Consider the following 22,549-nt stretch of genomic DNA (forward strand, 5'->3'; position numbering starts at 1 on the left):
TGAATTGGTTCAGGATTGCTTTTAATGGAAATGGAATTCCACTGTGTCCATGCTGGTTAGGACTGACTTCACTAGTTTAGCAAAGGGGAAAAAAAAATCCCCAACAAAACAAAACAAACAGATAAAAAAACCAAACCCAACAGAAAATGCTCTTAAAGTATAAATATTTTATACTGGCCTATTTTGGCAACATAGCATAAAAGTGAAAGTGATAATAGCATGCACTTCTTGATTCATTACGGTATCATTAATAAAGATGAACTTCTTGTAATGCCCATATGGATGTCAAGTATAATTACAGAGCAACAAGCATGAATTCCCATCTCTGTGTTATCAAACCCTGCTGTGAAATTGAAGGAGTACTGAAGAAAAAGGCTAATTCCAAAGATGCATGAAGAAGTGGAGATAGAGTGGCACAAAAATATCCCATGTGTTCTGTAACTGTATGCTAAAGCAAATAAGAATCTTAGTTAAATCCCAGACTTCTACAGCCAAATAAATTGCATGATTTGAAATATAAAGTGTTACTGATAATGGAAAATACCCAAAATTGCCAGGAGGAGAGCTCAGTCCCTTTGCACACTCAGTTCCTGGCTTCTCTGCTCAGATAATCCAAAATCTCCATGGCACTAAGTGCCAGTATTACTGGGTTTAAAGGGATGCAAGTGTCCTGTCACTGACACCTTTTCACTTAGAAACTGGCAAAACCCAACTCACCATCTGATGTCTGTAAAATAACCATCTTGCTGTAAGGACCAACTCCTGATGAGTTGAAAGCTTTGACTCTTGCATTATAGGTGCTGTTGAAATGAAGGCCATCGATGGTGCAGAGAGTCTCCTTGCCAACATATACTTCCTAAACATTCCAAAAAAAAAAAAAAAAAAAAATTGGACAGAGAGAAAGAGAGACATAGTTTAACTGCTTCTCTTTAACTGCTTCTCTGTGCCTTGTGATCATATGCTAAGACTTCTAAATATAAGTCATAAGTGAACAGCTTCTCATTGCTTCCCAGGATATAGAAGTTATGCTGTCACAACATGGACAGCCACAGGAGTGGAGACATCAAGGATCATTAGCAGTGGAGACACTAAAGTGAGGATGAAGCTGGAAGGGTACAGCAATAAAAGGAAATGAGGAGGGCCACGAAGATGATCAGAGGGCTGGAGCACCTCTCCTATGAGGACAGGCTGAGAGAGTTGGGCTTGTTCAGGCTAGAGAATAGAAGACTCAGGGGAGACCTTAGAGCAGCCTTCCAGCACCTAAAGGGGGCCTACAAGAAATCTGGAGAGGCACTTTTTACAAGGACATATAGTGATAGGACAAGGAAGAATGGCTTTAAACTGTCAGAGGGGAGATTTAGATTAGACATTAGGAAGAATTTCTTCCCTGTGAGGGTGGTGAGACACTGGCACAGTTTGCCCAAAGAACCTGTGGCTGCCCCATCTCTGGCAGTGTTCAAGGCCAGGGTGGATGGGGCTTTGAGCAACCTGGTCTAGTGGAAGGTGTCCCTGCCCGTGGCGGGGGGTTTGGAACTGGATGAGCTTTAAGGTCCATTCCAATCTGAACCATAATATGAGTCTATGAAACACAAAAAGATCTTAATTTTTATTCTCTTTTCCTAAACATCTACTGCAAAACACTGGTTTGGATACCTGTCCCAGTGTCTGACTCACTGTGGCCATTCTTGTATTTATGTAGCACCCAAAAAGGGGGGCATGGAAGAATAACAAGGACAAGTAAGCACAATTTTATTCTGTTGGAAAGGTTGTCTCATGCCTGTGTTAAAATATAAATTTGAAACCTGCAAACATAGATCAAGAAGAAACTGATCTCCTAAAGATTAGGATCACATGCATCACATGATGAAATAGCAACCAGACAACAGAGACATCATCAAGGTCTGCAAAGATTTATTAAACAGCAAGCACTTGTGTAATATTAAATATTTCAGGAAGAGGAACATTTAAGCAGACTAATGAAGAGGATCAGTCAGATTATATAGTCTATGAGGAAGGGAGAGAGCCCAGAAACCTCATGTTTGTTGGAAGACTGAACAGAAAATGACAGAAAAGGAAAAAAATCCTGTCTTGGCAGCAGGTTGAAGGATACAATTCCTTTCCATCTTCGATTTCTCCGATTCTGTGAAATTCATAGATTTGTGGTAGCAAAGGCCCTAAAGAGTTTACGGCTGTGACTATGCAGACTGCACAGGCTGCAGTTCAGTTAAGACTCTTAAGTATATGCCTAAGAGTAGTCCTTCTGATTCAGACTCTTTAATATGAACCTAAAGTGAATTAAATATGTGATGAATAAGAAAGGGATCACTTAGTTTACAGCAGGCCATGTATTTGTCCACTTTGCTATCATGGCGGCTGCTACAAATAACAGAAACTCTTGGGTCCTGAGTTAGCAGATAATCTTTCATCAAGAAAAGAAGAGTTTTAATAGAATAGCTTAATTTATCTCTTGATGTTATAACATATGCTGTCTGTGCAAAAAGTTGTATTTGTAGGAGAACTCTCACATTTTCTAATCCATTTTGTATTTTTACCACTGTTCACTGCTTTTGTTTATTCAGATCGATGCTGTCTGCTACGATGGAAGATAAAAACCATTCTTTAAATCCACCCATCAAATACTGATAAAGTGCAGCCAGTGTAATTGCTTTCAGATATATAATCCTTCATGAAAAGGGTCAGCAAACTCTTATTGAAATGGCATTGCTGAGAAGCCTGCAGTTTATCTTTCAGCGAGTAAAACTGAGGGTCTTTCTACCACTGCAAGCAAAGCCTTCCCCTGAGAAGCTGTCACCCTAGATTCGCAAAGGTACCTTTTCACACTTAAAGTAGTGAAGACCAGCCTAATAACCTAATACCTAATAACCTAATACCTAATAACCCATGTGAAATGATATTTGGACCAGAGAACTGAGGAGACCTTCCAGAAACACAGTGCACTCTTCAAAATGCCCTGCTAATATCGCTGTCTCTTCTTATTAGGTACCTTTGCTGGCTATGGGTGTAGCGGTTTGGCAGAGGGAGGCAGTTCCTTAGGGGAACCCATGCCAGGCAATTTTCAGCTTGAGAAACCTTTAGGTTTCCAGTTTTCAGCTCCCAAAGAAATGCCATCACATGTTTTTGGCACAATTTCCCATTTGTGAAGAGAGCAGCTGTACTCCACAATAATCTCCAGATGCTTTCAAAGCACTAGCCCCTAGGGAATGCACTGGGCCAACCTGGTCCTGGAGCAACAGGAACATGAAGCCTGCCTGAGAAGGAAGGGGCACAGCTTCTAGCAGGACATGGCTGGCAGAAAGCTCATTGAATTATTTCTGTAGAATGTTTATTGGGCCATGTTGAGGAAGGGATGGGAGCCTGTAAGTACTCTGTACATGCAGCCAGGAGCAAGCAGACCTGAGGGTCTGGAAGAACAGCACTCAGGATGCCATCCCATACTTACCAACACCATCACGGTGTGTCTGTGGAAAGCTTCTACCAGCCTGGTCCCATCCACTCCCAGAGAAAAGATTTAGAAATACCATATTTTTATGCAGGATCTCATTTTTACTCATAAAACCAGGAAAAGCTGAGTTGCATTTCTGAGCCGAGAATCTCAGCTGTTGAAATGGGGTGCTATGGACAGACAAGAGTAGGGGCTTTAAAGAAATCTCTGCTTTGTGGAATGAACCACTTTCAACTCTTGTAGGCTAGTATGGGATTTTCTATTCTGGTATACCCCAGGGGACCCTCAAGGCCCTCTTTGCCAGAGCATTGACAATAACCTCAACCAAACTTCCTACCCAAGCTGGGCATCCTTCTAATAAGCAGCATCTGCACTGCTTTCTACATCCACATGATGGAAGCAGGGATGTTTTGACAACGAATATCTTCCCTACCCCCTCTCCCCACTCTCAGACACAAATCCATATCCTGAGGAAACTCAAATACAAAGAAACACAAATAAATGCTGAATGAAATTCTCACTCGGAATTGGCCACCATCTCCATCATCAAGTTCCAAGATATAACCTTCCACTGGGTTGTGCGTCAAGGGTGGCATCCTCCAGGCCAATGTCACACTGTTGTTTCTGGTGCAACACTTCTCCAGCTGCAGTAATGGGACGGGTGGCACTGTAACAGGAACTGGGCATAGATTAGTGCAACTCTGCCCTTCCCCATCAATCTGTGCTGCAAGCAGTGTGGCAACTGCTCACCTCCCTCCCCTTGCAGGTGAGTCAATATTCGTTAGGAAAAGGGTGCGTTCCTCTCCTTGAAACAAAAGGCAGTAAAAATGATAGAACAAAACATCATTACTTGGTTAGACAAATCATTTGGCTGAAATACATAAACAGAAACATATTTGGACATGCCACTGGTGCCCCATAAGAACTACAATCTGAGGACCTCATGTCTGGTTCCCCTCCCAGGGGTCAGTGGCTGGAAAAGCTTTTTCTCACACTAGAGCACTTTGCTCCCGCTGCTCCCCAAAGAAGAGAGGGAGCAATGATTGCAGGGGGTGTCTTGGGCCATGGGGCGGCATGGGAGGTGCAGTGTTGCCAAGAAGCCCAGCTCATTAATGAAGAATTAGGTTATTAACCAACCTCCAAGCATGGCGGCAACATGGAGCCTGAAATCCACCAACAGCAGGAAAACAATTCTTCACAATAGGGTTTTAGTTTTCAGTTGTTTTTTTTTTTTTTAATCTAATCTAATACCTCTTACTCAGTTTTTAATCAAAACAACCTTGGATGTGATATGTTTATGGCAGCCATACTTAAACAGTTGAAAAATATTAATCCATTTGCAAATTTTATCTAAATCCCTTGATTCAGGTGGAAAAAGGAGACTGCTTGTGGCTCTCTGCTCTCAGAAACTACAGGTGCAAAGTTATCTACCAGCATGCCTTTTTAATGCCTTGCTTAGGAGAAACACCAAGAGACTGTTGACCAGACCAGCGTCTTTAAAATAAAAATAAACAGAGTAAAACATTCATCACACAGTGAAAATCCAGTCTTCTGGAGACATCCGGCATGTATCTTACACACAGTTGAAATTGCACAGGTTAAGTGGGGATGTAAGCGATGCATAGACCCTGCTGCATCTTCTGCCCAAGGCTGAATTTTACCAGTCAGGATCATTTCTGCAGAGCTCAACCATGTCTTACAAGGAGCTGAGTGCTCTGAGCATTCATTGACTTAGCTCTTAACAATGTCAGTTTGCTCTTCTTTTATCTACTCTGCTTTGAGCCTCTAGTTTATTTTCCTCCCTCTGTCTGCGTGAGAGCTAAGCCCTTGAGCTGTTCCTTTCTTCCTATTTTACCTCTCTGGATAAAAGAGGACTGTTCGTGTTTTGTGTAGCAAGCAGTCTCTGGGAAAATGGATGCTACTGTGTGACAGGGCTAAAGCTTCACCCCCACTTTGGCAGCGACACGAAAGTCAACATCATACATGATAAACAGTGCAGAAGCTACCGTGGCTTTCTGCTGGCATTATCCATCACTGCAGTGAACGCGGATGGTTGGTAGCCCAGAAGAATAACGGTGGTCTATTTTATTTATAAATTAGCTCTTGAAGGTTTTTCTGTGAAAAGAGAAAAAAAGCACCTTGTTCCTACGCCTTGATATTTGATGATGATTCAGAAGGTGTCATAAATAAAAACCTGCTTGTTTTTCCACATGGAAAGTTCATGTTTCTCTAGGAGACAGTGTGTCTGGAGAAGTTAACAGAAATGTGACAAGAGTCAAAAACCTGAAAATGAGGAGTTCAGAGGTAATGGGATTTTTTAAGCAAACCATTTTAAGATTAGGGTTTTGTCTGTGTTTGTTAGACTCTGTATTTCCAGTGATTGATGAGCTTGGGAGAAGATAGGGCTGTATCCTCCATCCACACTCCTGCCACTTCATCTAACCGGTTAACGCTCCCAGCAGGCATTCGCTGGGTCCTCCCCATTTTGAGACTTCCCCTGGCAAAACTGGATGAAAACCTAATTCTCAAAGTTTATAAAGTACAAAACACCTCATCACCCCTGAATAAACTACTAACCTCTCCAACGCCCTGCAAGAGTCTCCTAGAAACACCGCCTGGAGGCACTCAGGGACTGTTTACATAAAGCACAATAAAAAATAAAGGAGCAGAATATTTTGGGGAGGGTATGTGTTTTAGGACTCCCTTTTTATGAGACATATTTTAGGACTAGAATATGTTTTCATACAGTAAAGCACTGTTGTTCCCACCTCCCAGGGGCAGTGTGAATTTTGGCCCTGCATGTGAGAGTCACACATACTATGGGGAAGTTCCTGGGCTGCTTTATTGCGTCACTGGACATTTAAATTTTTGTGAATAATCTTTATCAGCCTCGTGCCCCCTTTGGGCCAGCACTGCACAGCCTACAGTAGCTGAAGAAGAGGTAAGAAGCTTCTACCAGTCAGCTGTGCAGCTTTGCTGGATGGTGCTTGCTCTGTCTGCCTTTCTGCCTCCTCTCCTAGATGCAGATGGGCAGAGATTTGCCTTGATCTCAGATTCCCTCTGGGAGGAGAAAAGGTGAATACTTGTTGTAAAAGTCACAGGAAAGTCCAAAATGAGTTGAATAATTGGGGCACTGGCATATACTTCATAGTGAAGGGCAATGGGACAGGACTAAGGAAAGAAAAATACAGGCTAAGTGACAGGAAAAAAAAGAAGATTCAGATGTTAAATTATGGCGCTGTCCCACTTTTGTTTAACTAAAGGTCCTCTAGAGAGTTTTTGAAGGAAAATATTAAAAATATAAAGGGACAAATAATACTGCATTGGCACAGCAAGATCTGTTAATGAGTCTGAATGATATCCTGCTATTTTAAAAGTGCTTCATGCACTTAGCTAAAAAATGTGATACTGATGTCTCATGTCAACTCAGCAGTTTCATAAACACATTGCTCAATGTGTCTCACAGCTGATCTCTCAGGATAGTCGGGCTACCCTAAGATGCTGCCTGTTATTTGTCCTCTTGACAAGCAAGTTGTGCAACGATGCCCTCCACCTTCCCAGATTAATTTTTAAAGGACTAAATGCAGTGAAAGAACAGGACCCTCAGAAACATGAAAACTTCAACCTCCTTCAAAACTGCCATATGACCCTCTAATAGCCTGAGTCACTGCTGTAGGAAGTAGCCTACAAATAGTATTATAGAGAGAGAAGGAAAGACCACAGGCAAAGATCTGTGTCCATGACACAGTGCAGACAGAACCAGGTACAAAGCCTACAATGGAACAGTTACTCTTTTATTAACAGGGCTGTGCAGCTCATGGCTGGAGAGGCAAATATTTGCAACAGATGTGCCATGGACTGGTTTGCAGAAGAAGGGAGTTGCTCCTGACAAGGAGAAGTAGCATATCAGTGAGTATTCAGAGGTGGTACAGAGAAGTAGAGAGAAGCTATATTTTTTCCTACTTTGTACCTAGTCTCTGTTTTGCAACAAAACAAGATTGCAGGACAGTTCCAGCTGTTTGAACAAAACAAACCTGGAACATGCATTTGCCTGTGCCCATAGCTTGAACTGAGGAACTGTGATACACACATTGAGCCAGTCATCAAAGAGGACAGGAATTTTGTGCCAAGGCACTTGGAAAAAACAATAGAGAGGGGAAAACATGGGCAGAGGAAAGGGATCTGGGAAAGCTTAGAATGCCAGCAATTACTAGAGCTGTGTATGTGTTTCAGCATGTCAGCTACCCTGGTGAGCATGGACTCCGGCCAAAGGGCTATCAGTGAGACGCTTTGGTCAACATGACTGCTTAAATGTTATTTTTGCATCTATCATGTTTGTGCACACTTAATTTGTTACCAGATTGCTTTTTCTTTCTGTAAAAAAGATCTTTATTTATTGAAATAAGCTTTAGATAAGGGCTTATAGAGAGTCCACCAGTAAGGTACATGAACAAGTCATCAAAGCAAACGTAATGTAATTTGTTCTCATTTTCATTCTTCTTTGCCTACCACAGTGAATCAATGTTTACTTACAAGCATGCTTTCACTCTAAATGACCCATGCAAGCTCACTGAGGTTGAATGAGGCCAGAGTTTGAAAAAATTATACAAATTCACTCATGCACTAAGCATCAATAACAATAGTACAGACCTTATATTGCACAGCTTTTGGAACAAACCAGCTTGCAGTTGGAAAAGCCACACTGGTCCTATTCTCCTAGGTTTCCCTAAAACTCCCTTTACGCGTTCTCTGATGTCTTTAACGTATCTACTTTTCTCAGATGAACCAGTACAGTGACTAAATAACACTCCCCTTAACACTTGACATTTGGCAAAGACTGATGACATGGTGTGCTGGGGTAGGCAGGATTGGAGAAAGAGGGGCATATGTGAAGGGACACATAGATTTTTCTTTGTGAAATTGGAGGCTTAGAAATATACAATCCTGATGGTGATAAATAGCAAAACATCACCCTGCTTCTCCTCACAGTCAGGAAAGTGATGTTCCCAGTAAGTCTGGTGCTCACTGCTGAAATGTTGAGTACCTGTATTTCTAGATGCAAGACTCACTATGCATGAAAAGATAAGGCAGAGCTAGTTGAGGTCATAGAGGTAAAATTTCAGAAAAAAAAAGTGCCAAAGTTTCAGACTAAATAGTTCAAATGCAAACAGAATCACTGACATAAACTGAAAAAAATATAAATACACCTTTTTAAACTAAACAATCCTCAATACCTATGAACGTATACCTGGGACCAGTGAGTGGCTTGTTCTGCTTGGGCGCACAGAGGTGCAAGAGAAAATAATGCTGTCCCTTATGCATCTTCAGGAATTGTGGCCAGGTTAATGCCATTTCCACCATTCTTCGCATGGTGTGTGCACGGTCACACCAGTTGTGCTGACCAACTGGATGGGACATGCAACAGGTAGTCCCTGGTCAAGGCCAAGACAGATCAAGGAAAAGCCCTTCATGAGGGCTAACTGTTAAGGTGCTTCTGGGGATCAAAGCCCAAGGGAGTTCAAGCAGACCTGTCCTCTCCTCTGCTCCTCAGATTATCTAGCTCAGAGCTTCACTGTGATCACATGATAAATGAGAGTGTAGCAAACAGCACTATCTTTCATAAAGCTCCAGTGAATCTGGCTCAATTAAAGTCTCATAAGTCTTCAAGCTTAAAGACAGATGAATGCCCAAAAGCCAAATACTTAAGCTGCTCTTACCTCAAGTGGCCTCTGGTTAATTAGCAATCTAACTGGATAGTTTAACTGCATTTTTATACATTTGGGAAGGAGAGTGGTGGAAGATTAGTATTAAATATATTGAACAATTAATATGGCCAACATGAAATATAAACTGATTTAAAGACAAGTGCAGACAGTATTCGAAGAAGTTTTATCAGTGATACTCTTTTTCTCTCTGTTTATGCCGAGACGCAAACCATTCTCTGTGAGCAGACTTTGGCCCTTAACTCTTTATCCATTGTTTCTCCACATATTCATCTGCCAAATTATCCACCCTAATTATTTCATCTTGGGTCTCCTAGGTTCAGAATTAGGCCCAGAGAGAACACATAAACTGAACAGAAATCTTTATGCTTGCTTGGAGTCAAAAAAAGCACAAATCTGACATCACAACACGATTATCCTTAACTCATTCATTGACTTCTGGCAGCCTCTACCCTGTCACCCGACGTATAATTAAGGCTTGAATCAGCACTAAGGGAAGCTAATGGCATCATTCCCAGGGACCACAATGGCCCTCAAATCTAGCTGGTCTGTGGATCTATCTAATTCTGATGCAGTTCTCATCCTGCTCCATATAAAACCAAGCTCATTGCAAGTGTATGCTGTTAGTATCTTTTTTCTTTGCCAGTGGCATTTACTGTTCATCAGCTTCTGCTTTTAAATACTTTTAAAAATCTCCTTTCCCTTTAGTGTGTCTCTTGGAATTATTCAGATACCTGGAATCAAGGAGAGGTTTAGCCATGGAGCTACTTTCCCCTTGTGAATCTCTGCCTCATTATTTTTTTTAAGCTGGGCACAGCTGTCCAGATATAAGTCAAAGGGTTGGGGTTTTTTTCCCCTATTCAAGCATGTGTGTGTGTGTGTAATATTCATTTACTACTTCAGCTGTTTCTAAGAAGTTTGGGGTAATTTGGTATTTTAAACTAACCGCATTAAATCAAGGAATGCTGTAAAATGGCATAAAATTTCATGCAGCTAATGTCTTTTTAATCTTCAAAGATGATAAACAGCTCTTCTCTGAAGAATTTATCGATATTCTCAAATCTTGAACTGCACGTGGTATCTTTTCTGAGCTTGTTCAGTGAGGTGAGCACACCTTTCTAGGAAACACCCAGTAATCTGAATTTGCTTGAAAGCCTTTTACTACCATCCAGCAATTTCAAGTCACTCCTTTTTCTTCCCTTGGCATCCCTGTCCCTCCCAGCACTGATTCAACACATGCATGAAAAACAGAAAAAAATAAAATAATAAAAGCTCACCCCTACATTTCATCTGAATAAAATCCAGCTGGTGAATTGACTGCAGTAAAGGTTCACTATCCAGAGTCAAGTCAAACTCAGCAGACACTTTTGGCTCCAAGGCTCCTTTGACCCACTGTTCCTGAGATACCTGAACACGCTTGATTAAAGCATCTGAAATCTGAAAGAGAGTTATCAGGCTTATATATTTATATTATTTATAATGAAATGGCAGATGCACACATTAAAAGTGACAGAATACGAAGCACAAAGAAAGCAGGAATACCACAGAACATCTTAGATGCGATTTGGTTGTTTTGGGGTAAGGTCCATTTATGTTGCATCCTTTCATCTCATCTTTTCAAAACAGATCTCATCTTAGTGCAGGAAAGTAAAAATCACATTTATAAAGCCTGTTAATATTGTGTTATGTTTCATGCCTCTGATTGCCACATATCTTTCTGCATTCTGTTCTCTGATCTGCACAGTCTAGTTTTGCTCTCCTGTTTAAAATGCAGTTGCACAAAGAGAGGCTTAAATGTTAGAGGGTCTCTCCATTCAGTACAGATGATTCAGTGGATGAAAGCTGAAAGGAATTTAAAAAATCACATGGGAAGAAAGGTGTGTATTTCTTACAGTGAGGGTGCTAACTTGTCAAAGAATATGATGGATTTTCTATTAATACATCAAAACTGAATTTCATTTTTAAAGCTTTGCTCTAGCTAAGCCCACAGACAACTAGGCCAAACGTCAGACTAAGATGATTGCAATGGACTCTCCTGGAAGTGAAATCCTGGCTCTGTGAAAATTGTGAGCTCAACTGTCCTTGAATTCAGTGAAGCTGCCATTTGGATATCTGGAGACCTTCCCAGTGAGCTGCCTGTAAGTCACGGGGAGCAGAATTTTCTTCTGGCTAGGTCAGAGACAGTTTTTCTGTATCACAGGATTTCAGATACCTTTTCTCATTACTGTTACTGGAAGACAATTCTGTCTGAGCCCCTGCATCAACAGCTCCTAATCAGTCTGTGCAGTAAGTGGAGGAGCTTCTCATAGCATCCTTATATCCTTGGAGTCACTTATTGGGATGCTGGATCCCTTAGCTGTGTTCAACATACTGGCTGCAAGAGTAGTTGCTCTAAGTAATGCAGTGCCTCAGTGTTTGCTGATTGCCTTGAAAGCACCGTTAGATAAACCAGGAGAAGGTAAAAACAAAAGTATTTTTTTATAAAAGGTGACTGCAAAGGATGAACCCACAAAGGTTACAGGAAAAGTAAGTGCAAATAAAGCATGTATCTAGCCAGCATGTAGATAAGACCTAAAGGTTTCATTTGTCCTGCAGTATCCAACCGACAGCCTGCTAAAATCTGTGTAGTCTTGAGATTAATATACACCACACATTCCCCACTCTTGATTGAGACCAGACGTGACAGTAACAATCAATCTGGAGTGCTAATAAGTTTAAGTTGGCTAATTCTCATCCTGTTTTTTAGGGATGCAGTGATAACCCCCAACACTCATGCATTAATGTGTGCAGTGTGCCCTGTTCAGCTGACAGCCACGTGCAGATCATTTTGTTTGATGTGCCTTTCTTCTGAGGCAATTAATAAGGCAACAAAACTAACAGGGCAAAATAAAATAATTAATAAAAATAAATGCATTAATTAGGCAAAATAGTTTATTGGATAATAAAACTGTTATGTTTTATCTCATCAATAGACAGTTTCACTGCTTGCACCTAAGAAACAATATCCTGCAAACTAAGGCAAGTGTTGGCTAGGCCGTATTTTGCAAAGAGGGGGTACCTGCATCTTCCAGCTGCAAGATAGGTTTTGTTGCCCTGTGAGGTGCAACAACCCCAGTAAAGCAAAGTGGTGTGACCGCTAACTCCACACCTTGGTCAGAGCGCGGCTGTTCAAAACCATCCCTTTGCTGGGACATTCATGCAGCCATCAGGCTATCTGAGCTATTAGACAGTACTAACAGGAGTTAAGGTGAACCTGCCTCAGCAGTGGAAAAGGCGAATTAGCAAAGCCATCCTTTTTTAGATTTAACATCTTTTTCCTCCCCAGAACATCAGAAAGAAAAATACCTGTAAAAACCCAGAGGGATCATTTTCTTTGATAACTTCTAGGCAGTACTCCATAAGCCCCGTTGACTGGCGTAGCTTCAGTGTACAGTGATTTATCTGGTCCCAAACAACCTGGAAAACAAGCATCAGTACAGTTCTGATGATTGCCTCAGCTTACAGTGAGTTGTGTAAGATTATTTCAGAAGAGACAGCAAATGGAAGAGTGTGTTAAAGCTATGCTTAATTTAGCTGCCATATGGCCATTGCCATATCTCCATCAGCTACACTCACTCGCTCTGTATTGTAAATACCAATAATTAGCTTGGCAAAACGTTGTGCACAGGGAATCTTAATTTTCAGAGCAGATTAATTGCTCAAAGATCAGGCTCGCATGGGGCAAAAAGAGCACAGAATATGTTTTTGCATACGCAGTATTCACATTTACAATCGTATTTTCACTAAAATCTGAGCTTTTAAAAAATCCTTTGCTTAAAAGGCAAATATTATAGAGGATAAGTGCACGTGTGGTTTCTTGCAGATTATGCTCTACTGTTCTTTTCACAATTCACCATTGATCCTGCTCTGCTTAAGAATGCATTGCTGGGATTAAGAAATAAAAAAGGCTACATCTCATTTTTCCAGATTTTGAACCTGATTCTGCTGCCACATGACTGTAGACTATGCCTAATAACACTGCATTCAACAGCACAAATCCTGACAGGAATAAACTGCAGAATTAGCTGTGCTATTAGCACTGTGTCCCAAGTGTTGGTTCTTGTTAAGCATGGGTGTTTTTAAATGCTGATCTCAGGTAGATTTTATTCATTGTTTGACATATTAGATATTTCACTTCAATTTCTCCTTCTGTCTTAGATATTATTAATGTTACTGGCACTATAATACCTCAAAATCACATATGCAGTTCAACATTTCAAGAAATGTGTCTATTTAAACATTCCTGGCTGCCACTTTGTTCAACCATTTATAGCTTTCTCCTCCCCACCACTCTTTAATGCGTTCCTTTAATATCTTCTGAGTGGCACATGGATTTCTGGAGGTGCTTGCCTGAATTTCAAAGGTTTGAAGAGACACCAAAATCCCAACATTTACTTGGGCAGAAGGTCCCTGAATCCAAACCACACACAGGTTTCATTCTCAAAAGATAGCCTCAAACCATCAAATGAATAAAGACTGATGGCCTGATTCAACAAACTGCTGAAGAACACACCTCATTTTAAGAGTATAAATTATTAAGTTCCATTAAACTGCTGAACTGGAACCTGCTAAAGGACTTTAGGATTTGGTCACGAGGCATTTTCGTGGTGTAAAGGGCACAGTAACAAGAGCTATGAGCAGCTGTGCTCAGCTGGTGAGAGTTATGTTCACCTTCAGCTTGTGCTCACGTTCTTTGGTCACCTTTGTGAGCAGTTTTGCCTTCTGTCGCGTTAACGCTTCAACCAAGGCATCACACTGAGCGACAAGGCAGGCTTCATAATCCAACCCATTCTCCTAGAAGAAAGTGAGAGTTATGTTTATCAAAGAAAGCATATTTCACATCTTAAGCTCTTGCTCATTCTTACCTGTTTTTCTATTCAGAAAAGATTTCCTTTCAAGATCTCAGCATTTTGTTGCCTTGCTGATTTCATTATAGCTGTACCACTAATAGCTGCATGCTATAAAATGAAACAGGAGGATGCTATGCTACAAATGGGCTCATTTCGAAACTTGATTTACTGGCACTTCCCATACAACAGAAGTAGTACAACATAATGTAAAAGCTAAACGTAACTGTCCTGGGTTTGGCTGTAGCAGTTATTTTTCTCCTTCTTAGTAGCTGGTGCAGTGCTGAAACATACACATACACACTGCATACATACACATAAGAAGATTCTGCCCCATTCTGTTTTAATCATCCCACTGTAGCAACTTTGAAATCACTGCCTCTACACCATGGCAATTAGAATAGAATTATGAATCTGGTCTACAGGTTTATTACAAGGAAATCAATGAGGCACAAAGCCTTGAGATTTGTGTACTGCTTCAAGTACTTTTTTAAAAATAACTAGCACTCGGCAGTGGAGACATGTATTTGATTAGCTTTAAAAAAAAAAGGAAATACATGGCAGTTTTTTATTCATATTGTGGTCAAACTCTTTGCTAGGCAGAGGCCAGCATCTGAGGTATACAATACTGAGCTTTGATTTGCTGAGTATCACTTCTCATTACATAAACCCCTGTCCTATCAATGGGGAACAAACCACGCTACCACAGAATCCCATGCAGCTGTAGGAATATGAGCAGATGGTACTACAAGGTGCTGAGCTGTTCTTCCTCCCAGGGATGCCTTTTTCTGGCCATGGAACTGATGTTGTAGTTCCCATTCAGGGGGAGGCTCTCACTTGCTTCCTCTGCTTATAAGACTGGAAGAAAGAGAAAGCTTTCAAGCTCCTCTTCAGAGGAGATTTTCATTTTCCTATCAGCACTGTATTCGCCTCCCCCATTGCAATCCATGCATGCCATTCTCCAGCTGAGGGATGCAGGGTCACTCTTTCCTGAGAGGCCCCTATCGCAGTCCTAGACCTGCCAGCAAGATGGGTGGGGGCAGAGGCACCAGACAGCTCAGTTACTGTTCACGGGTTTGTCTTAGACTCTTCCTGTTTGCATCTCTCCCTCCTCGGCTTTTATCACACCCAACTCCCCCTTAAGCCCATTTCTATCCAGCTACCCTTGAAGTGCAGGTTTGCGTACAGAGCCCGAATTAGTCGATGGCTGTAGTATATAATTTCTTTCCTCATTTTCTATTCACACATCAAACATTTGGCGATATGCCTCTTCAAGTGAGAAAGGATGAAATTGTTACAGCAGATGGGAAAATGTGAAAATCCGATCATAACAGCAACAAGGAGGAACAAGGAAACAACAGGGGCAACGAGGAACAGGCAGCTTCTGAAAAGAAGAGGCCAAAAGATTTAAAAGTGACCTCAGAAAGGAGAAGGGAAGGAAAAAATAGAGGGAAACAACAGGTCTGCAAACCATGGAAAAGGAAAGTAGATTATGAATTTACAAACTGCCCCCGGCAACATAAAAGCACAGCTCCTTGTAGCTGTGGCAAACTCAAGAGAGGAAATAGAGTGCAGATGGCTGTCTGGTCTGCTGTGCATTGAGACAGGATAATAAAGTGTACAAATTACTCACTCCTTTGTGTAAGCATATAATTTAAAGACATTTTTGCTGAGGGGTAGATGTCTGTACATGTGTTAGGCAACCACCATAAGACTTCTATTAGAAATAAGCTGCTCAGAGATACATGATCCTGGGTATAAATCTATGCATGAAGGATGCACCTATTCCTCCACAAGGAACAGTCCAAGAACTGTTTTTTTGGCCCAGATGCCAAAAGGCACAGATCAGCTCATGGACAGATCTAAACCGTTTCCCCTCAAATAGCATGGTTGTACCAAAACTGCCTACCAGGAGCATTCCCTGGTATGTGCTATCACCAAATGCTGCTTGAACATCACCTGGGAAGACTGCAATTTGCCAGGGGAGAAAACCATGCCAGGGAGCTCATTAAGGGTTAAAGCGTATGGCTGATGGTCTCAAAGCTCTGCCCGAACCTTGCTTTACTTAGGAATACATATGCAGGTGATTAGTCCTGCTGTTTTGGTCTGCTTAAATTCCATGTCCTCACTCAGACTCACAATGGAGTCTGTTTCAACATGTGAGGGCCAGATTCAGCTTTGTGCCCAGACTGCCTAAATGTCAGTGGGTGACAGCTGCCTCCTCTGAGTTCTCTTCTAGCAATCAGAATCTTCAGCAGAATCTTCAGCAGAATCTTCAGCAGACTCTTCGACATTAAAAAAATGGCTTGGTCTTTTGATCTAATTGTAGCAGCTCCCTTATGCAGAACAATTTGGCAGTGATTTTATTGAAACACTTTAAAGGATTTTACAGCATAGTCATAAATAGTCATAATAGACCACCTTTAGGTTTCAGGAGGGAAAAATACATTTTTAATAGAGCTAGATGACTCAAGACAAGATTAGTGATAGACTACTGTTTTGGATGAGTTATTCCATCCTAAATTAGCTGTGCACACCTATAGGAAGAACTGCTTTTTAAAGATGTCTATCTTTCTCCTTGGACAGTGAAAGAAGTCTAAATGACTAGGTTAGATCAGCTACATAACTTTTAAATAGGTAAAGTCAGTTGAGAGAAACCTTACACTGTGTCCAAAACATGGCACGTGACAGGTATCAGTTGATGGCTTCACATTAGTTTCTTTCAGTTAGATGTGCTTTTTTTCCCACCAGTTTCTCAGTCTTGGTTTGTTCCTTTTCCCACGTGGCCACAGAAGACTGTGAGGGTGGGTAGCTATGCTGCCCTGTGGCAACTTGAGAGCTTGGGCAGCATTTGTAATACTAATTCACCATCAGGAGTGTTAAGTGGAATATTTTAATAATTAAATTCTAAACAAAATACAGATTTTTGAACTTCATTTTTTCTGTTACTAGCAGGCACAAGACTTGCCTGTTGGTGGAAGATGAGTGAGCAGCAGAGCGAGCATATCGTAGAGCAGATGATGTATATCCCACAGAAAACCCACCACCACAGAGCACCACTACTGTGGATAATAAGTGTCCTCTCCTGGGCACTGTGCAGCTCAAACTATGGTGGCACATTCCCAGCTATGCTCTGCAGGGTAAGAAGGACCTTGAGGATCATCTGACCTCCAGCAGCGACAAGTCTAAATTTGGTTGAAAATAGGACATGTTTCGTTTTGGGTTTGTGCCTTTAATTACTGCACTCACCATGAGCCCTTTTCTGACTATTAAAGCTGGACAATTACAGGCATGAAAATACCTTTTACTTCAATAAATGACCACATTGATTTAGCAGCATTTGTTTCTTCTATTTTTGACTTCCTACAAATACCCTAATATACAGGTTGACTGGATTTTGTCCAAAAACTAGTACATTTTTAGATAACGCAATGTGGAAAACAAGTAGTAAATTTTGAAACTTATCCTAAATGCCCAATTCAACCAATTTTAGTCAGGAAGAAGTCCAGACACATGACCGATGGATTCAATCAAATACTAATCAACACAGCTTAAATGTCCAGTATTGAGTACCAGCTTCTTGCAATAAACAGCAAACAACTTAGAAGCTAAGAGGGGCTTGCAGGCATTATTTGATGAATAATTTGCCTAGCAAATCCATTCAAGAAAGGTTAGATGATTCCAGGAAATATGAGAATAGCACAGGAGACAAAGTCATCAAATGAATTATTCACTCAGTTCTATTGATTACTGTATTATGAAAACAGCTAATATTCTGCAGTTACCTGGATCTGCTGCAATAAATTTTTCAGCTGAACCAGAAATTCTTTTGCTTCCTTTGCTTTATCTGAAACACCATTTAAAGCCTGAGATAGCTGTGCCTGCAAGGGGAAAAAAAAAAAAAGGGAGGGGGGAAAAAAAGGAAAAATTAGAGATAAAATGCAAATGTGTTTCTTACTAATCCTTGGGTTTGGTGATTAATAATGTGCTAAAAGGCTTACTTGCTGTCGCATGTATTCTTAATGTACAGAGTGTTTGTGCTAGAAAAGAAGAGTTAAGATTTTTATTGTAATAAAATTTAATAAAGGTGAAATTTGCATGTGGGGGCAATCAAGTATTGTGTCTGCACATTCCACTTTATTGCAGTAACTTGGTAAGTCAAAATACCTTTTTATAAGACAGCTACCCACATACATAAGGAGATAATAGTCTTACACTTACACAGTAGCATCTGTCATGCTGAAAAATCCCCAAGTGCTTCCCAAAACGTCACTTTTTTTTTTCATCAGAGCATTAATTCTTTCTAAATGTGGTAGACCTTACCAAATTTGAGATACACTATAGGACTTCAAACACAAATCTGCATTTTCAGACTTCATAGTAATGTCCCTTTGGGGCTCCATTTTCCTATGCTCCAGTCCAAAAAAAGGGTGAATATTTCTGGAGAATTTGGAAAAACACTTCCTCTTAACTTTCTACTGGTAAGATATAGAATATGTCTTTTGTAAGTACACACTGAAGACCTAAGCTCCCCTTTCCTCAGCTGGCACCTGAGATCCCTAAGCCAAATAAGAGGCTTCCCGATGGACTTCCAAGATGGGAAGGAAACAGCAGTTCTGCCCCCTGGCAGACCCAGAACCACCATGGTCTGACCAGAGCAGCCCTGATGCAGCTTCCCTGGAAGCCTGGCTGGGATTACAGAAACCATATTGCTCTGCTTGTCAGCCCACGGCAAGCCCAGATCCAGCATTTCTTCTCTATGCAGGTATAAGTGACCAGATAGGTCCCATCGTGAGTGTCCTGACAGTTAGACACTCTCTTTGTTGGTCTACCCCTCAGGCAGACTTGGCAACTACCAGATTGCCAATGCCCAGTTAATTATCCTCACCAAACAGATACAATAACTGACAGCCAGAAATGGAAGATGGAGTATCTTTGCTATCATCAGGCTCTCAGAAAGTTGCCATCTCTTGTTTCCTTAGGACTAGAGTGTGCCTTGAGACAGAGCCTTGTAAGTAAGAAGGCACAAAGGTTATGAGCCTCTAAGAGGAGACCTGATTGAAATTCAGTAAGTCACCACTCGTTCTCTGCTTCCCTCTTGCTCCTGGAAGGGAGTAAATCACTCTACCCCTGAAAAGGGCACAGCTCACTTCTTCAGGCTGCCAAAGTTTTGAGTTTACTTCCCACCTGAATGTCTGCCACTCATCCCTCCCTTGTGTTCACTCGCTCATGGAGGACAGCAAAGAACAGACCCTGGCAGCTCCTCGTGAGCATTTCACACCCAGCTCTGGGGCAGGCAGCCTTATGCAGGCCGAGGCACTGCCTACCCCCTCATGTCTCTCTGGCAAGTGGGTACAAACCCTGGGTGGGAGCAGGGGCTGAATTAGAGAGAAAGAAGCTGTCCTATGCTTTTTTCCTCATATTTACACAAACTTTGACTTTTAGCCCAGTGGAAGGTATTACATTTGTGCTAAATTTGAAAACAAAATATTTACTACAAAACTTTACTACAACTCATTTGTAACAAATATAATGGGAGGACACATTACTGTGTCTCTTTCTCAGTACTTGTGTATTTTGCATTCTCTTAAACTCTTGTCAGTGCACAAAAATATAAAGCTATGATCTTTGGTAGGAACACTACTGGAGATCACCGAAGCAAACTCCAGGTACTTGAAAGAGTCCCAGTCATGAATGGGGAGGAAGTGAGAAGGAAATCGGTGGCAAAAGCATGATATGGTCTGCCATTGACTGGCCCAGCCAAACTGGAGGCAAGGGCTCCTTTCTTTCAAATCAAAACCAACGTCTGGTCCAGACAAAAGTAAAACTTCCCCTTTTCCCACATCTACCCTAGCTCTCAAGTCATCTCAAAGTGCATTTCACCAGATAAGAAGAGCCAAAAGCAGTATGTGGGCATCACAGCAGCCATAGAAAACTGAATCACCACGGACAAATTGTAACTGGCATATGTACTGATGGCAATTCATGCGGTCATTCCTGGCTCCCAGCACGCTCACAGCTCTCCCAGCACAAAAAGCTGCAATAGAAACTCAACAACGTCATTGTGCAAAGGGCTCGTAAGTGAATTGCTGTGTTCATTAAAACCTGTGGTTGCAGCATGAAGCTGAGGAGAAGACCAGATCTCCATTTGTGAAACCCACTTAGAGATAATTGCCTTGTTTTTCCAAGCATTTGTAACGGATACCTTACAAAGCAGTGGAATTTAGTCACGCCCTTCCCATTATAATCAAATGGAGCTACATGACTAAGCCCTCAGTAAACCAACCAAGCCATACAAAATGCCCTGTATCCACAGAGCAATCTTTAGTACTGCAGAAATATTTACTGGAAGCCAAACTGAAAAGTTACAAGCTCCACTGACTGTGACAATTAATAACTCCTGACAAACAGTATTCTACCTGGCGTTATCTTTACTTGAATACCTGGTCTTGGAACCAATAATGTGGATCCTGGAGATGGATACCAAGTTTCTACTTCTATCAAATACAGGAATGCACAGAGAGATAACAAGGGTAATTAAACTCAGATGGGCATGGAAGACAGATGCTTCCTTTGATTTTAGAAAATGAACCAGATAATGCCCATGTCCTTTTTCAACTGAACGGTTCATGCTCATTTAACTTGTTTTCCTTCCATCTCTCTTTAGCAGCAGATTACCTATTGATTAGGTAAGCTCACACTGCTGCTGAATTCTGAAACAGCCCACATTTTGGGGAGAACACAATTCTTTAGGCCAGTATATAATAGCAAGCATTTGGTCTCCAACACTTGCCTTCAGTTGCCTGCCTGCCTTTCACAGACCTATCCAGCCATGGCTTTTTTTCCGTGTTTCAATAGATACATATATTTTAGCTTTGCCCAATCTAAATGGGCAAAATGTGACCACTGTCTGAAGTGTGTTCACTATCTGAAGCTGAAATGTGTCCACCATCACTTCTTTTATTGGTAGGTCAAAAGGCCTACCAACTTAACTCTGGCAACAGTGTCACTGTTCTCGCTATGAAGACATAAAAGGACTTATCTTTGGAAGAAGACTTACACAGTTTTACTTGATAACCTTAAACTGGTGGTCCAGATGCACTTTTCATGCAAGTGAATGTAATAAAATCCAGCTAAGTTAGTGGATTTTCATAATTTTATGCCATTGGAACCCTGTTATTATTTTACATCATTTTTAATTTCTCTGTAAGAGAAGTTACATACAGGAGCATTGTGGGGAACCTGCACCATTAACAGGAACCAGCCAGCCCAGTTCAGCTTTCATGCCAACACCAAAGCTGAGGGTAAATGACCATTTCATGGTGAGACACTGGAATAGGTTGCCCCAAGAAGCTGTGGCTGCCCCATCCCTGGCAGTATTCAAGGCCAGGCTGGATGAGGCTTTGAGCAACCGTGGCTAGTGGAAGGTGTCCCTACCCATGGCAGAGACTTGGAACTAGATGATCTTTAAGGCCACTTCCAACTCAAACCATTCTATGATCCTATGATTTCATTGCATGGTCTGCAGTACTGTACAGACAAGGCAAATCACTCTGCGATTTGCCACCAGATCACTATGTAATGCCTAGACAAAGGAGAAGTCAAACAGTTTGAACAAAAGGCTAACCCAGAAGTGGAATGTAAACGGATCCTATAGCTGAAGGTGAGCAAGGCTTCTGGAAAAGCAGTTCCACAGTCAGTAGAAAAAAAGTCTGAAGTTTGCAGTTGTGGCATCAAACTGTGTCCTAAGAGGTAAGGAAATGGCTCGGCAGCCCTTCTTAGGTGAAGAATACCAGCCTCTGGCCTCAAAAGGAGATAAGCAGGTGCTTATCAGCTGGTGGGGAACAACTGTCAGTCTGTCAGATCTACTGAGCTAAGAACACTCATGGACAAGCCCTTCCAGCTGTCTCTACCAGCTATGCCTGGGGCATCTGGAGAGAACACATAAAAAGTGAATTACATTTGGCATACCATTCAATGTAAGTAACTTATAGTTTGGCCAAAGTAACTACAGGTAATAAACTTGTAGAAGTTACTGTGCTTGAGTACTATTTCTAAGCATAAGTATGTAATTCTCAGACAATTCATCTGAACGAATGTGAGCTGATGATTTAGGCTGTCTGGCTATACAGTTCCATTATATTTATTTTCTTCTAAGCACATTGCTCTGGGAAAAGTAATATTCACAAGAGCACAATTTTAGAGTTCCCAAATTAGTTAATTTTGAGTAATTTTTTCTTTTACTAGATTTTTCACATTCACTGAGTCTGTAAGTCAAGAGAAAATCACATACTGTGATACCCTAGTCCCAGAAAAAAATACCCACCAGGGTATTGTTCATTCTTTTGACAATATTCGACAGTAGGAAAGAGAGAAAATTACTGACTCTGAATTTTGATTACACCAGAGTTTATCACATTGTTCAAAAAGGCATCGAACAGTTTAACTTAAGGTAGACCATAATACAGCACAAGCTG

General features: G+C 41.3%; 1 protein-coding gene across 4 annotated transcripts in view; it reads right to left on the reverse strand.

The window, feature by feature from the left end:
- The window catches only part of TRIM67 (tripartite motif containing 67), a 39,586-nt gene that overhangs the window by 14,212 nt on the left and 2,825 nt on the right, over positions 1-22,549 (reverse strand). The window contains exons 2-7 of one of the 4 annotated variants that reach the window (XM_030499718.1): positions 17,858-17,953; positions 13,897-14,019; positions 12,532-12,642; positions 10,470-10,623; positions 3,985-4,130; positions 718-856 (exon numbers count right to left, since the gene is read on the reverse strand). In XM_030499718.1, coding sequence (XP_030355578.1) covers positions 718-856; positions 3,985-4,130; positions 10,470-10,623; positions 12,532-12,642; positions 13,897-14,019; positions 17,858-17,953 — 769 coding nt within the window. Of the gene's footprint in view, positions 1-717; positions 857-3,984; positions 4,143-10,463; positions 10,624-12,531; positions 12,643-13,896; positions 14,020-17,857; positions 17,954-22,549 lie in introns of all 4 variants that reach the window. The other 3 variants (XM_030499716.1, XM_030499717.1, XM_030499714.1) reach the window with 3 other exon arrangements.

The sequence above is a fragment of the Strigops habroptila genome, chromosome 10, assembly GCF_004027225.2.
Source record: "Strigops habroptila isolate Jane chromosome 10, bStrHab1.2.pri, whole genome shotgun sequence".
Lineage (NCBI taxonomy): Eukaryota > Metazoa > Chordata > Aves > Psittaciformes > Psittacidae > Strigops > Strigops habroptila.